We start from the raw sequence: 12,971 nt of genomic DNA, 5'->3' as shown, positions 1-12,971 counted from the left end.
AAATTAGTTGTGTCATGGTAACAGTATTTTTACAACATGGTATTTATTACTGTAAGTTGTATGCTGTTTTCAGGTATCCCACTTATTTATCAGTCTTGTAGGCAGTGTAAATCTATATTTGATGTGTCTGAACCTTCTAGCATGGTTGAATACCTTAAAAATCAGATGTCATCATACTGGGGATAGTGTAGAAGAGTGTATAGTTTGGGTCAAAACCAAGAAGATTTTAAGTATGAATAATAGTGGATATGGTGGGTTTGTGAAAAACATAGGAAGAGTGATTGATCTTTGAAGTATCATGTAGTTACTTGAGTAGAAGGTCAGCCTGTGGGGAAGGTACTAGTTTTGAATTTGAGAAGAATGAGTTAAATGCTTTCCTTGCATTTGGCAGTAATTTTTAAAAATGTCTTAAAATTTTAATACTGTTTGAATTGTTAGAGTAACATAACACGTTTCTGTGCATCACCTTGTTGTCAGAACTGCCTGCAGGGAGGCTCCACAGTAAAATTGTTTTCTGTTCAAAGTTGCCAAGCATTTCCAGTGGCTTAAGAGTGCACATAGCTGGTTACTGCATATCAGCTGATCCATGATACTTCACTTGTATTTCTAAAGATCCATGGGATACATTTTATATGGAAGTTGGGGAACAACAGAGCTGTCAAAAGAAGCAAGCAGTGTAATTATAGGTAAATGAAACAAAAGCTTCTGTAATTAAAGTAAGGATGAGTGCTTGAACAAAAATTTGTAGCTATCCAAATAGGAACAAGCTGAATTTTAGCATGACTTAAAGTAGAAGTTGCAGAAGCTTGTATATATAGATAAGATAGAAGGAAAGATCAAAGTGGTATTAATCAGACAGTGGAGGCATTGTCATGATGATACACTAGTAGTCATATTCCTTTGTGACTGTCAGAAGTGTGTAATTCTGGGAAGGTTTCTTTTTAAGCAGTTGCCCTTCATAAGTAGTAAATGAAGAAGTGGAATACAGGAAAACTTGCAGTGGTTTGAGGAACTGACTGACTTCAATGCCTAGTGATTAGTTCTATGTATTTTTTCCTAGAAGCTGACTGAGATTGTTCTTGTATGCATTGCCTGAAGATACTTAACTGGGAATGCCTGACTGATTTTTAGAGTTTCTGCTACCTTAGTAAGAACTGTGACAAGTGTTCTGGATTTAATCCATAGTGTATCAGCATACCCTTTGTTTATAATGCAGCTTTTGGAATAAGCTCCAAGACTTTCCGAAGGAGACATCATAAAAAAACCTGTGTGTGGAGTTTGTAAAGGCCAAAGCATTTCTTCTTCTTCTTTTTTTTTTTTTAGTACCAATCCTATTCTTTAGCAATCAGCTTTGCAAGTTTGACCAAAGATGACTTGTATAAATGGATTAGTTACTGCTTGTAAGGCCTTTTGGCAACAGCAATTTTGATAATTCTTGGAAAACCCTGGAGAGTGAAATTCAGGGCACTGACTGACTAGATTACTGGTTTTTAAGAATGAGTTCTACCATGCCTTGCTGGTAGGACAGAACAGGTTGCAGAAGTGTGAATGAAGGTGATGTTCAAAAACACGCTAGACTCATTACTTGAGTCCTGTGCAGTGAGGGCCTTAAAGCAACAAGGAGTAGAAGATCTGGGAACTTCCATTAACTTGGAAGCATTTATTCCATCTTCCTGAATCACCTGAAAGGGAAGAATACTTTGTGTTTAAAGAATAATGTGGATTTTTCATTTTTGAGGAAAGGATTCTGTGACCAAGGGCAAGGCAAAATCAGTGAGGTTTCTGTTCCAGATATTTCTAACCTCTCCTTTCTTGAGGATTGAATGTGCTCTCTTGAACAAAAGGTTAGTGTTTCCCTGCAGGGAAGAGAAATTTAGATAAATGGTACTGCTTAAGGATTAGGGGTGCCTTTGTATAAAACCTCTTTAAGTCTCTGAAACCTTTTTTTGGGGGGGGGGGGGGTTTTGGTTTTTTTTTGTTTTTAAGAAGTGATGATCTTTTACAGTGGAGGAAAGGAGAAAATTCATGTGCAAAGTTGAAATTACGGAATGTAAGGGATACCGTGTAGAAATTCTACATAAAAGCAGGTGAAGAATTTTGAAGAAATACCACAGGCTTTGTTTTCCTCAGGAGTTGGTCTTTTCTGGGAATGAAAATATGATAGGAGATAAGATAACTGCTGATCAGCCTGAAAGCTTGAACTGTTCTGATGGATAAATGTTTCCTGGTATATAATAGTTACCTGTTCTGTTTGACAGTGTGAACATACCTGTTTCATTGAATCCCTCTGTTGTTCAAAAGGTAGCTTCTTAGTATCTGGAAGAGATACTTGAGTCCATGAACCAAAAATAGGTCAATACCATATTGGGCAGCTATGACATAATATCCTTCTGTAGAAATAGGGTTTCACAGGCAATTTCTTCCTGATTTCTAGGATGAGGCAAGATGTGTATAATTTCATAGGAAACCAGGGAGTAAGAGGAATTTGAAAACAGAATTGTATCAGCTCATTAATAGGCGAGTAAAACTGGACTAGAATATTGCTGTTGTTATTGGAGGAAAAATGTGGCAAGTAAAGTGACCAGAGCTCAACAGCAGACTTAAATACCTGGCTTAGCATGTGGTATTCTAAAAGTTTTTAGATATGTTGCATGTGGTACTTGCTTTACAAAATAGGTAATTTGCCACTCCAGGCAGGATAAGCCTCCAGCAAGGGCTTTTTGTCTGAATTGAAGCCAGGAGGCGGATGGACTTGAAAAGAGGAAAGGGAAAGAAAGGATCATATTAGAATGGAAGCTCTGCTTGTCAGCTATTATTCTGGATCCAGGTTATCTGTTGAAGAACATCTTTCAGCTTGATTGAAAGCTGAGGTGACGGAATTTCCTTAATTTAGACCTGTTCTGTTAAGATTGGGAAATCATAATTTTAATACTACTTAGCTTCAAGAAAGAGTGTGCCTTTGAGAATGTTTCCTATTCTTCAGAATATCTGAACTCTGTAAACTGTGCGTTATAGATGTTTTCCCACAACAGGTTGAAAAGACGTATGTATTCAGCACTGAGATTTAATTATAGCATCTAGCTTTCTTATAGAAAAGCATAGGTTATGTTCTGTGACCTGTGGGTACTGGGAGGATACGGGTACTGGTTCTGTGTGGACCAGTCCAAGTCCAGCATGGCTCACACTGAATCAAAGGTAAGGTGTTCGCTGCTCTGTTGGACTGTTGATGTCTCTGCGCTGTGCTTCTCAGCAGTCTTACTTGCTTGGCTGCACTGTGTGCTGCTTGGCAGTCTTACTTGGTTGGCTCTGCGTATTCAGGATATGCAGCACCAAATGGATGAATCTTCTCTGAACCCTGCACACAGGCGTGCATCATGCTGACAAAGGACTCACTAGAGATGTCGGTAGATTTGCGATTGGTTCATGGAAAAACTGTCACAGTTGTCCACACCATGCTCTTTGTTTCCAGGCTGTAGCAGATGGACCCTAGAGCTGGTTTGACAGATAAGTAGCTCAGGTCTGTCAGAATTTGAGCTTATACTCTGAGTAGTGGCACGAGACATTAGACTGATTCATGGACTCACGATGGCTGTAGAAGCAGCACTGTGCAAATGTAGTTGTGCTCTATATAAATTAAATAAATTCAGCCAGACCCCAAGATGCCTCAGCATTATGCCAGTTTGGTTGTCTGCATGTTTGATGCACAACTCGGGCAACTGAGGGTTTACTGTACTTCTGCAGCATATTTTTATTAGTAGTATTGTACATGGATTTTTTTGTTGTTGTTTTTTTTATTTCTGTTTTCAAAATGGACCCGCTTTGTTGTAATGAGACCAAGTTATTCACCATATCAAATTGGTCAAAATTCTTTTTACATAGATGATTGTTGAATACCAGGTGAGGGAAATTAAGGAAGCATGTACTGCTGTGAGATGTCCAAAATGACTTATGAGCAGTAAGGTATTGTGGTGAGCTCTGGGAGAGGGAGATGACTCAGGGCAAAAGTTCGAGATATCATTTGGTCTAGTGCACTGTTTGTATTCTTGAATGAGTATTTTTCTCTCTAGGCATGTAAATTGCTATGCTATAAAGCTTTTTTCTTTTTAAGAATGCCAGCAACAAAAACTAGTTCATCCTTCTCAGTATTAATATTTGCTCCCTTTGAGAGCATCAGCGTTGAATGAGTTTCTGCACATAAAACCTAAATAGACAAGTCTCTGCAGCGTCTGTAAATATACCCTCTAAACCAGCAGCTAGATCAAATCCTGTGAGATAAAATGTAGTCATATCCTGCAACAAGAATAGAGTTAAAATGACGACATCCTTGTCATTTAGCATTAATGAGAATTGTGGGGAAGACAAAAACTGTATCCTTGAATGTTTGTATTACTGTCTGTTGGATTTAAAAAATATGTTAGTTTTCCTTTAAAAAATAAGGAGATTGTGAAGTGTATGAGTATTTGTATGTAGCACCTTGAAAACAACATTGGAATTAGATAATTAATAAAGTCATAATGGATGAGGTTGGAATAGAAATGTAGGTAGAACTGCAGCTGATCTTAACTTAGAAGAAAGATAACACTGGCTGAAAAAGAAAACTAGGTGATAGAGAAGGAAAGGCATAATATTTGGAGCTGTGATGCTCAGTGATCTTTTGGAAGCTCAGCAAATCAGTTTGTTGGTATGGCTGCAGTGCTTAGGGCCCAAGCCATAAAGTTCACCTCTGTTGGAAAGCATTGATTGCTTTTAGCTTTTGTAATTGTGTATGCTTCTCTTGATTAGTGTTCGACTTAAAATGACTGAAGTGAAATTACTAGATAAAAATGCAAAATTTTGAGGGGCTGACTAAGCAATGTGTATTGTATTTATGAATGTTTCTGCCTGTAGTTCTGGATTGTTCAGTTGTAAAGTCACTCCCAGTAGTAGAGGCAAAAATGCTTGTAATCATAATGCAGAAGTTTATAGAGCTTCTTTCTAAACACCAGTTAGCTCAGGTGCTCTTGAATATGCTCAAAAAGCAAATTACCATAAATATATTAATGAAATAAAAGGCAGTGTTAATGTTGTCTGTATATGCTTAATCTGTAGCAGCCTATTACAAGGAGTCTTTAACTAACTGGTTTAGAAAACCAGTAATGTAAAAGGTTATATTTTGGCAAATCATCAAAATCAATTTCCTGTTACAGGAATAGTTTTTCTTACATTTATCTTCCTTGCAAGAAAGCCTTCTCTGTATGAATTCCTTCATGCTTGAATGACATGATTCAGCTACTGCTAAATCATGAACAATTCTATCAGGTTAAAGCTTCATGAGTGGTAAAGTTATCTCCTGAAGCCTGCATGGCTTGTAAAGTGCTTGGTTGCAGTTCAGTAGCCCCTTTTGAGTACCTGGGGAAAAAAAATTGAACGCTTGACAGACATTCTTAGTGTTGAGAGATGTGAATTTATTTTTTTCTCAAATTTTTAATAGAGAACACTGAATGCCTCATTTAAGAAATCTGGAAGTGACAAAGCAGATAATAAATTTTAAACGTAGATATAACTGATAGCTATAGAAATTATTGACAATGAAAAGATGGATGTTTAATTGGGAGGAATGAAATAACTGAGTGGAATTCCTTGTCACTGCAAAACCACATAGAACTTCTTGATTCATTTTTAGTGCATCTTCCCAAACATGATTTCTCTGTGGTTTGTTTTTTTTTTTTGTCCTAACTGACTTCTGTTCCTTGTGGCAAAGATCTTTTTTGTCAGTGTCATTCATTTCGTGCTATTAGAAAAAGAAGTTCTAAACCTAGGACCTAGTTCTAAGCTTTATTTCCCAGCTGTACTCTGATAGATATTGTGTAGTTTGTCCTCAGGAATTGAAACTGTTGCAAATTGAGAACTCCTAAAATAGTTGGCTAAGATTTTTTTTCCCCTCTCTACCCCTTTTTAACAAGTTTCCATGATCATGGTGTTGTCCACAGCCCTGGGCAATAATTAATTCTGTGCTGAGAAGTTCACTGCTGTCTTACTTCATAAGTAACATGTCAGATTATGCTCTCAGGTCACTATGTAGTAATGCCGGGATTGTCACTTGGCCATTAACTAGAAATGTTAACTCCCTCTATCCCTATCTCCTGGAGCAATCTTCAATTCAAGACAGATTACCAGTTTTGTTTATATATCACAAGAGTTTTCCACCTGAAATGATGAGCTTGTGCATCAATTACACCTTGGTGGTTCTTGCTTCATTATGAACTAGCATGACAAAAGGTGAAAACAGTTCTGAGAAGATTTTTTAAAAGTGTCCTATGTACTCTGTTAATGTAAACAATTGTAGTCCATTGAGTCACTTTGGACTCTATATACTGTGTGTTTTCCAAGGTCCTAGTTGCAATGCTCTCCTGAAAAGCATTTAGTCATATGCTTGCCAGTTGATATAAGCTGGGTAGTTTTTGCGAAGTGATTCATTGCTGATCTTTGTCTCTCCGTGAGTTAGCGTGGGCTTAGTTCATGAGTGGGTACGGAGTAGTCTAGTTTTTACCCCACAGTTCTATTGTGTTGATGTTTTTAATAGTCTTTATTTTTACTTTAATTCATTAAGAACTTGCTGTGAAGACTCAGGAAATCTCAGCTGGTTTATATTAACTGCCTTTCCCACACTTTATGGATTCTTGTAACTTGGCTTTCACTCTGTAACATGAACTATTGCAATCATTACTGAAAATCTGACTAGCTAATGGGAGCTGCCTTGATTTTCTGCTTTTGTTATTTTACTCGTCAGTTCACCTAAGCAAGAAGTGCTGATAGTGTGATTCTGTAGGTTGGGATAAATAAATATGCGTAAGATCTGATAGCTTCTCTTGCTTTAATAACTGCTTTGTATTTTCAGAGTATCACAGTGTATATAATTTGTGCTTTTTCTACTTAAAAAAACCCCAACAACACAACCCAACTAACAAAACCCAAGAACCTGGCAGGGTAAACATTCTTTTGGAGAAGAAATTTGCATCTTCAAAGTCTTAATAGAATCACAGAACCTTCCTTTTTATATGTCATGACTTGAAATTTCTTAAGTCCAAAATCTCAAAATAAAGAAATACACTTGCATTGGAAAGAGTAAAATGTTACATTTCAAATTAGAATCACTGTATTCCAGTACAAAATAAAATAAAAATGAAGCCATTTCAAAATAATATTTCAGAAAAATGTAAAAATAATAAACTGTGGAAATTCTTTTGCCTGCTGTTCCTCTTCTCACCCTGGTTTTTAGTTTGGATCAGAACTTGGAAATGAAACCTGTGCTGTGTATACCGATAGAATGTGGTAGGAAGTTTCTGTTGCCAGCTTTTAAAGCGTGTATGTTCTGACAGCTATATCCTACAAATATTAGTGCGATATTTTTTTTTCCGGTCAACACTTAAGTTTTACTCTATAAGGCGAACAGCGGCTTTAGCTCTGATGCCTGAAAGGTCAGCTTTTTCCTTTTTGTGGTATAGATTGTATACTTCTGTATTGGAGTACTCTCAAAACAGACCCCTTCATCATTTGAGGGGGCTGGCAGTGGGTGGTAAAGTATTCCCTCTGGAAGCCTCATCTTTTGGAGTTCACTCCACGTAGGTTTCTGTCTGGATATGACAACTGGGAGAAGAGGGCACATTGCAAAGTCTTGTCTCTAAATCCTCAAAAAAGAAAAAAAAATCTCATTTCTTGATAATGCAAGTAAGTGAAACAGAAGGCTGTAATGGGTTTAAATTTGGTATGCTATTTTAATGAATTATTAGCAGCAAGATAAGTTTTAGCAAGATTTCTTTTTATAGTGATTGTTAATGTTAATAACTGAAATGTAGAGAGTTTGAGACTTGTAAAGTCTAAGCATTATGCGTGTCTATATATATGTGCACACAGGAAACCTCGACCTGTCTCTCAGCTGGTTGCACAACAGGTTCCTCAGCAATTCGTGCCCCCTACACAATCAAAGAAAGAGAAAAAAGACAAAGTAGAAAAGGAAAAAAGTGAAAAGGAAACAACAAGCAAAAAGAACAGTCATAAGAAAACCAGGTAAAAATTTTAGAAACTTTTGCAGTATTGGTAAAACGTAATTTAGAAAAGAAAATAAGAAAATGTTCTGCGATTTTACTGCTTTGTAAGTGCTGTGGCAAACTCAACAATAAGGCTAAATATGTGTGTGAAGTTTCACTGGTTTAGGATGCCTAATTAAATGTGAAGAAAATCTGCAGTTTGTAATTTTGACCAGAAGATGGAGACCAGCTGAATATAGAGAGAAAGACTTGGGTGTTTTTGTTAAGGGTTACAGATGTATTTCTCAGACCATGCAAAACTGTAGATAGGCAAATGGGTGATACTAATCTCTGGAAAATAGGGGGCAAGAGTGGCTAGTTTTCATGTGAAATAATAGAGGGAGAGAACCAGTACCAGACTGCAGAAGAGTGGGAAAGCAACATGGTTATTGTGATCCTTGCAGAACTGGAATAAACTTTGAAAGGCTGAACTAGGGTATAAATTAATTTGACAGGATAAGGCATGTATATTACCTAGTGATAAAAATCTCTGTGCTACATCTGGGATGCTGAAGGAAACCTTGGACTTTGAGAACTGAGAACGTGAAATATTACAGTACAGACAAGCAGTTGTAAAAGCCTTGATCTTGCTGTGAGACCAGGTTGAAGGAGGGTGCAAACTGCAAAACAAAAGCAGCAGGTTTAACCCCTAAATCATCACAGTCTAAGCATAAAGTTACTGTGGCAAGAATGCTGTGCCAAAAAAGCTGAGAAGTATACAAGACGTAATCTAATCAAATGTGGGAGAAAATATTGAGGGTTTTTTGTTGTTTTTTTTTTTAAATTTGGAAGCACTCCAAAGTAGTCCAGCCGAGGAAGATCCTTTCAGATTAGTTACGCAGAGAAGTAGCAGATGCTTCTCTTGTGCCTGAAATAGGATCATCGGGGTCAGAACCAGGAAGAGATTGAGAGTCAAGAGAGAACAGTCATTAAGAAAGTCATGATTAAGATTAAGGACACTGAGATGTTCCCTCCCTTTCTTTTTTCTTTCTTTTTTTTTTTTTTTTTAAATACTCAAATTTACTAGCTTATCTCATGAAGTACTTCAGTTACGAAGTATTTGAAGTTAACATAGTGAGTTTTAATTAAGGTAATTAAATATTATAAATTGACATATTGATGGTTGAATTGCAATAGTATACTAAAAATGCAAAAGTGAGGTAGTGAAAGAGGGAGAACATTTAAAAAATAACTAAAATAAAAATCTTGGACTGAAGTACCAGTGTTGAGATTTGCATTAAGAATTGCTATTTGAAATAACTAGCCTACCTTTTTTTTTTTTTTCTTAATGCTTGAAACAGTTCCGTTTTTCACAGAATCGATTGACTAGGTAGGATAGCAAGTTAAGAATGCTTGATTAGTTTAAGCAGATTTCTTCAGTATCCTTTGGGAAAAGGATATCCTTCTCTCTTTCCCTTAAAATTTGTACATTATTGCTGGAAACAACCATAAAAATCTGCATGCACACTCAATATGATGAATAAGCTCCAGGCATGGCACTTACACAGGTTGATAATGCTGAATATTTCTGTCCATTCCCATGTTACAGAGCAGCAGATTTTCAGTTTTCTTTTAAATTCTTCATTTCGTGCTACTTCAACCTCAGGGGAACAAGATGTCAAACCCTATCTCTATTCTGGTGGAGGAGAGGCATGAGGTGTTTCAGCTGAAGTGACTGGGAACCAATTCTACTTAAAGTCAGATGATAGGGTAAAGGTTAGGGCTCTGCTGTTAGCACACCTGCTAACACGTGATGCCAATTTATTTTATTGCAACTAGAGCTAGTGAAAGCTGTGGAGTCAGTTAAATGCATAAAGCTATGCTGTTCATAACTGCTTGTATAAATTCAGCTGTCTGGTGACACTTTTTTATGGTAGTCAAAGGAAAGTAGTAAATTGAAAGTACTTTATGCTTGTCACTGGCAAAAATATGAAGGCAAAATGTAAGTCAAAGTGTTCTTTGGTTCTTTTTGTTGTGAAAATCAGACAACTGAAATTTTAGATGAAGAGACTTGCCCTGTCAACACTGTGTGTAATACTCAGCTCTGTGCATAATTTAAATCACAGCATATGCCAGGAATACCAGAGTTATACTGTGAACACGAAGTCCAGTTCAAATTATATACTAGCAGTCCTAGTGAGGTTTTGAAATTAAGTAATACCTGCTGCAAGTTAACACTATCTGTGCTGTTGAATTCAAAAGACAGGCACCGACGTCTTCATTATTGAACATCATTCTCCACTTAGAATTGTTGCTTAAGGCTGCTGCATAGATTGATGCTTCTCTGGATCAAATGTATAACTTTCTGTAGCTACAATAAAAGAAAGACTTAATATTTAAAAGTAAAAACCGTCACATGTGCAACACATCCATATTGCTGCACAGTTACATTATTCATAAGGTCAACTTTTAAATAATCTTAGGAGAAGGTAATATGTTCTGTTCAGCTATTTTAATGTAAAACATACTAGGAAACACTCCACCATAAATGCTTGTGGTATATTGTTTTCCTACTTATTACATGTTGCACATAGCAGTCTTATATACACATATATGTTCTCCAGAGCTCCTAAAAAGCAGGAGGAAGACAGGATAATAAGATGGTGTGTGTGCTTTTAATATGATTATTTGCTTTATTTAGGCCAAGATTGAAAAATGTGGATCGAAGTAGCGCTCAGCATTTGGAAGTTACCGTTGGAGATCTGACAGTCATAATTACAGACTTTAAGGAGAAAACTAAGTCACCACCTGCTTCCAGTGCTGCTTCTGCAGATCAACACAGTCAGAGTGGTTCTAGCTCTGACAACACAGAGAGGGGAATGTCCAGGTCATCTTCACCCAGAGGAGAAGCGTCATCACTGAATGGGGAATCTCATTAAAGTTTATTTCCTCCAGTTTCTTTAGTCTCTTCTCTTCAAAACATGCAAATACATAAGTTCTGTCACCTGTTACCACATTTTCATGACAGATTATTCATGCACAATTGGTATGTTGACTGGAACATAATTTATGCAGTTTTAAAAAATGAAAAAAAGTGCAGTGGTAGAAACAATAATTTAAATGCAATCTACAAATGCTTACGAAGCATTTTCAGACCAACTTTTTAATCTTCATGTGTAAAGGTGCCATGAAAATGTGGTTTGAATGTTCATTATGCAGTGTTATTGGTAAGTCCATTTTCACTTTTAGTTTAGTGAATTCTAACACAACTCTTGGAGTCTCTACTATTGGCATGTACTGAATTTAAATTTTTATAACATAGTTCAAGCTGCCTAAATATGTATTATTTGAGAATTGTGAAACATAGTTATATGTATGCAAGTCAAAGATCAACTTAATCAACTATTGCTGCAACAGAATTTTCATAATAATTATCTTCTTAAAAACACCTGCTGGTACTTGGTGTGGTTAAATAGGAAAAATGTTATTAAATAAAACATTTGTATGAATTTTTGCCAATGTTTGACACATTTTACTAGATTACTGTTACTGAATTATGTTGATGGTTTTACCAATATTTTTTCACACTTAAAACACTTATTGTAATGTTTACAAGCAAAATAGAAAACACATTCTAAGCATTGATTGGTTAACCTTACAATTCAGGTAAAGTACTACATTGTCACTGTACACTGGTATTCTATGTTGTGTAACAAATACTGAACCTCAGATGACGACGCATTTGGCAGAAACTAACATTTGGAAATATGAGAGTTTGGAAAAGCTTTAAAAATAACAGAAGTGCAGTTCTCATTTCCACTTAGTGCTGTTTCCTTGCCCCAGATTTATCTAATGTCATGTAGTCACTTGTCATTTCATTACAGGAATATCAGATATTGCACAAGAATAAGGAAATAACAATACTATTAATTTCTTGTTCCTGAATCAATTTCTTTAATATTGATTTGGCCTATTAGAATATATTATGTCATAAATCATATGAAAAAACTCAGTACCCTACTTTATGGCATAAACTGTCAACATTTATGCACTTAGCAATATACTGATACAGAGCAGAACTATTTACAATCCCATCTGGTATTATGTAAAATTACCAATAAAATATTTTTGTGAATACAGATTTTGCATTTTTGTTTACAACCAATAAGTGTTTTGATACACACATACAATCCATGTATAGATTTTAAATTATAGATTCAGGTTCAGTACAAAAGTCCATTTAGCTCCTTTTAGTGAGGTAGTCCACTTAAAATCCTGTGATTTTTTTTCTTTCTCATTCAAAGTAAATATATTTTTAAGCCCATGTAAAAGTTGGATGGACCTTCTTGGTAGTGAATCCAGCCCCAAATTATTACCAACGTATGATATGTCTTCTTAACAGCTAAAACAATGGATTTTTGTAGCCCCTGACAGTTGTGATGTTTGGTGGTTTCTTGTAGTAATGTATTTTTCTGTTTATAATGCAGTACTTCTACAGGCACAATGGTACTGTTCTATTTTGTAAGATGCTAGTTGTGAAATACAGTTAGTTGCATAAAATGAAAGTCTGATGTGATATCTGAGAACATACATACCTCATTCCTTGGTGTTGCTGTTTGAACTTTTTAGACATCAAATGTTAATTATAGGCTATTTCAGATGGATAACTGCTGACCTGTTTATTATGTATTCTGCTTTATCTTACTAAATAGGATGTCTGTTCATTGCCGTTACCTGGCCAAATCTTAGTATCTGTAAAACGATGCATTTTAAGGTTCTTAAATGTTTTTGGGGCAGGGCTGGTGTTCAGAATAACATACACTAGTTTTTAAAAGAAAAAATAACATGCTTCTCAACTTTATTTTTTATATTTTATTTTTAGGTGGGACTATTTGCGGAATATACTGATGTAATGGATTACAAGAGAGCTGAAACTGTTTAAAGTAAGCAGTTTAATGATAGCAA

The 12,971-nt window shown here is 35.9% G+C and overlaps 1 protein-coding gene across 1 annotated transcript in view; it reads left to right on the top strand.

Annotated features, from left to right (window-relative positions):
- The window catches only part of YAF2 (YY1 associated factor 2), a 28,637-nt gene extending 15,871 nt beyond the window's left edge, over positions 1–12,766 (top strand). Inside the window, exons 3-4 of the mRNA XM_010574057.1 lie at positions 7,894–8,046; positions 10,708–12,766. Of these exons, the coding sequence (XP_010572359.1) occupies positions 7,894–8,046; positions 10,708–10,945 (391 nt within the window). The 3' untranslated portion in view covers positions 10,946–12,766. The remainder of the gene's footprint in view (positions 1–7,893; positions 8,047–10,707) is intronic.
- Positions 12,767–12,971: the final 205 nt, after the last annotated feature.

Source organism: Haliaeetus leucocephalus, unplaced genomic scaffold (assembly GCF_000737465.1).
Source record: "Haliaeetus leucocephalus isolate CR32 unplaced genomic scaffold, Haliaeetus_leucocephalus-4.0 Scaffold406, whole genome shotgun sequence".
Taxonomy (NCBI): Eukaryota; Metazoa; Chordata; class Aves; order Accipitriformes; family Accipitridae; genus Haliaeetus; species Haliaeetus leucocephalus.
The sequence above is the reverse complement of the archived record's forward strand: the minus strand, read 5'-3'. Positions and strand labels throughout refer to the sequence as shown.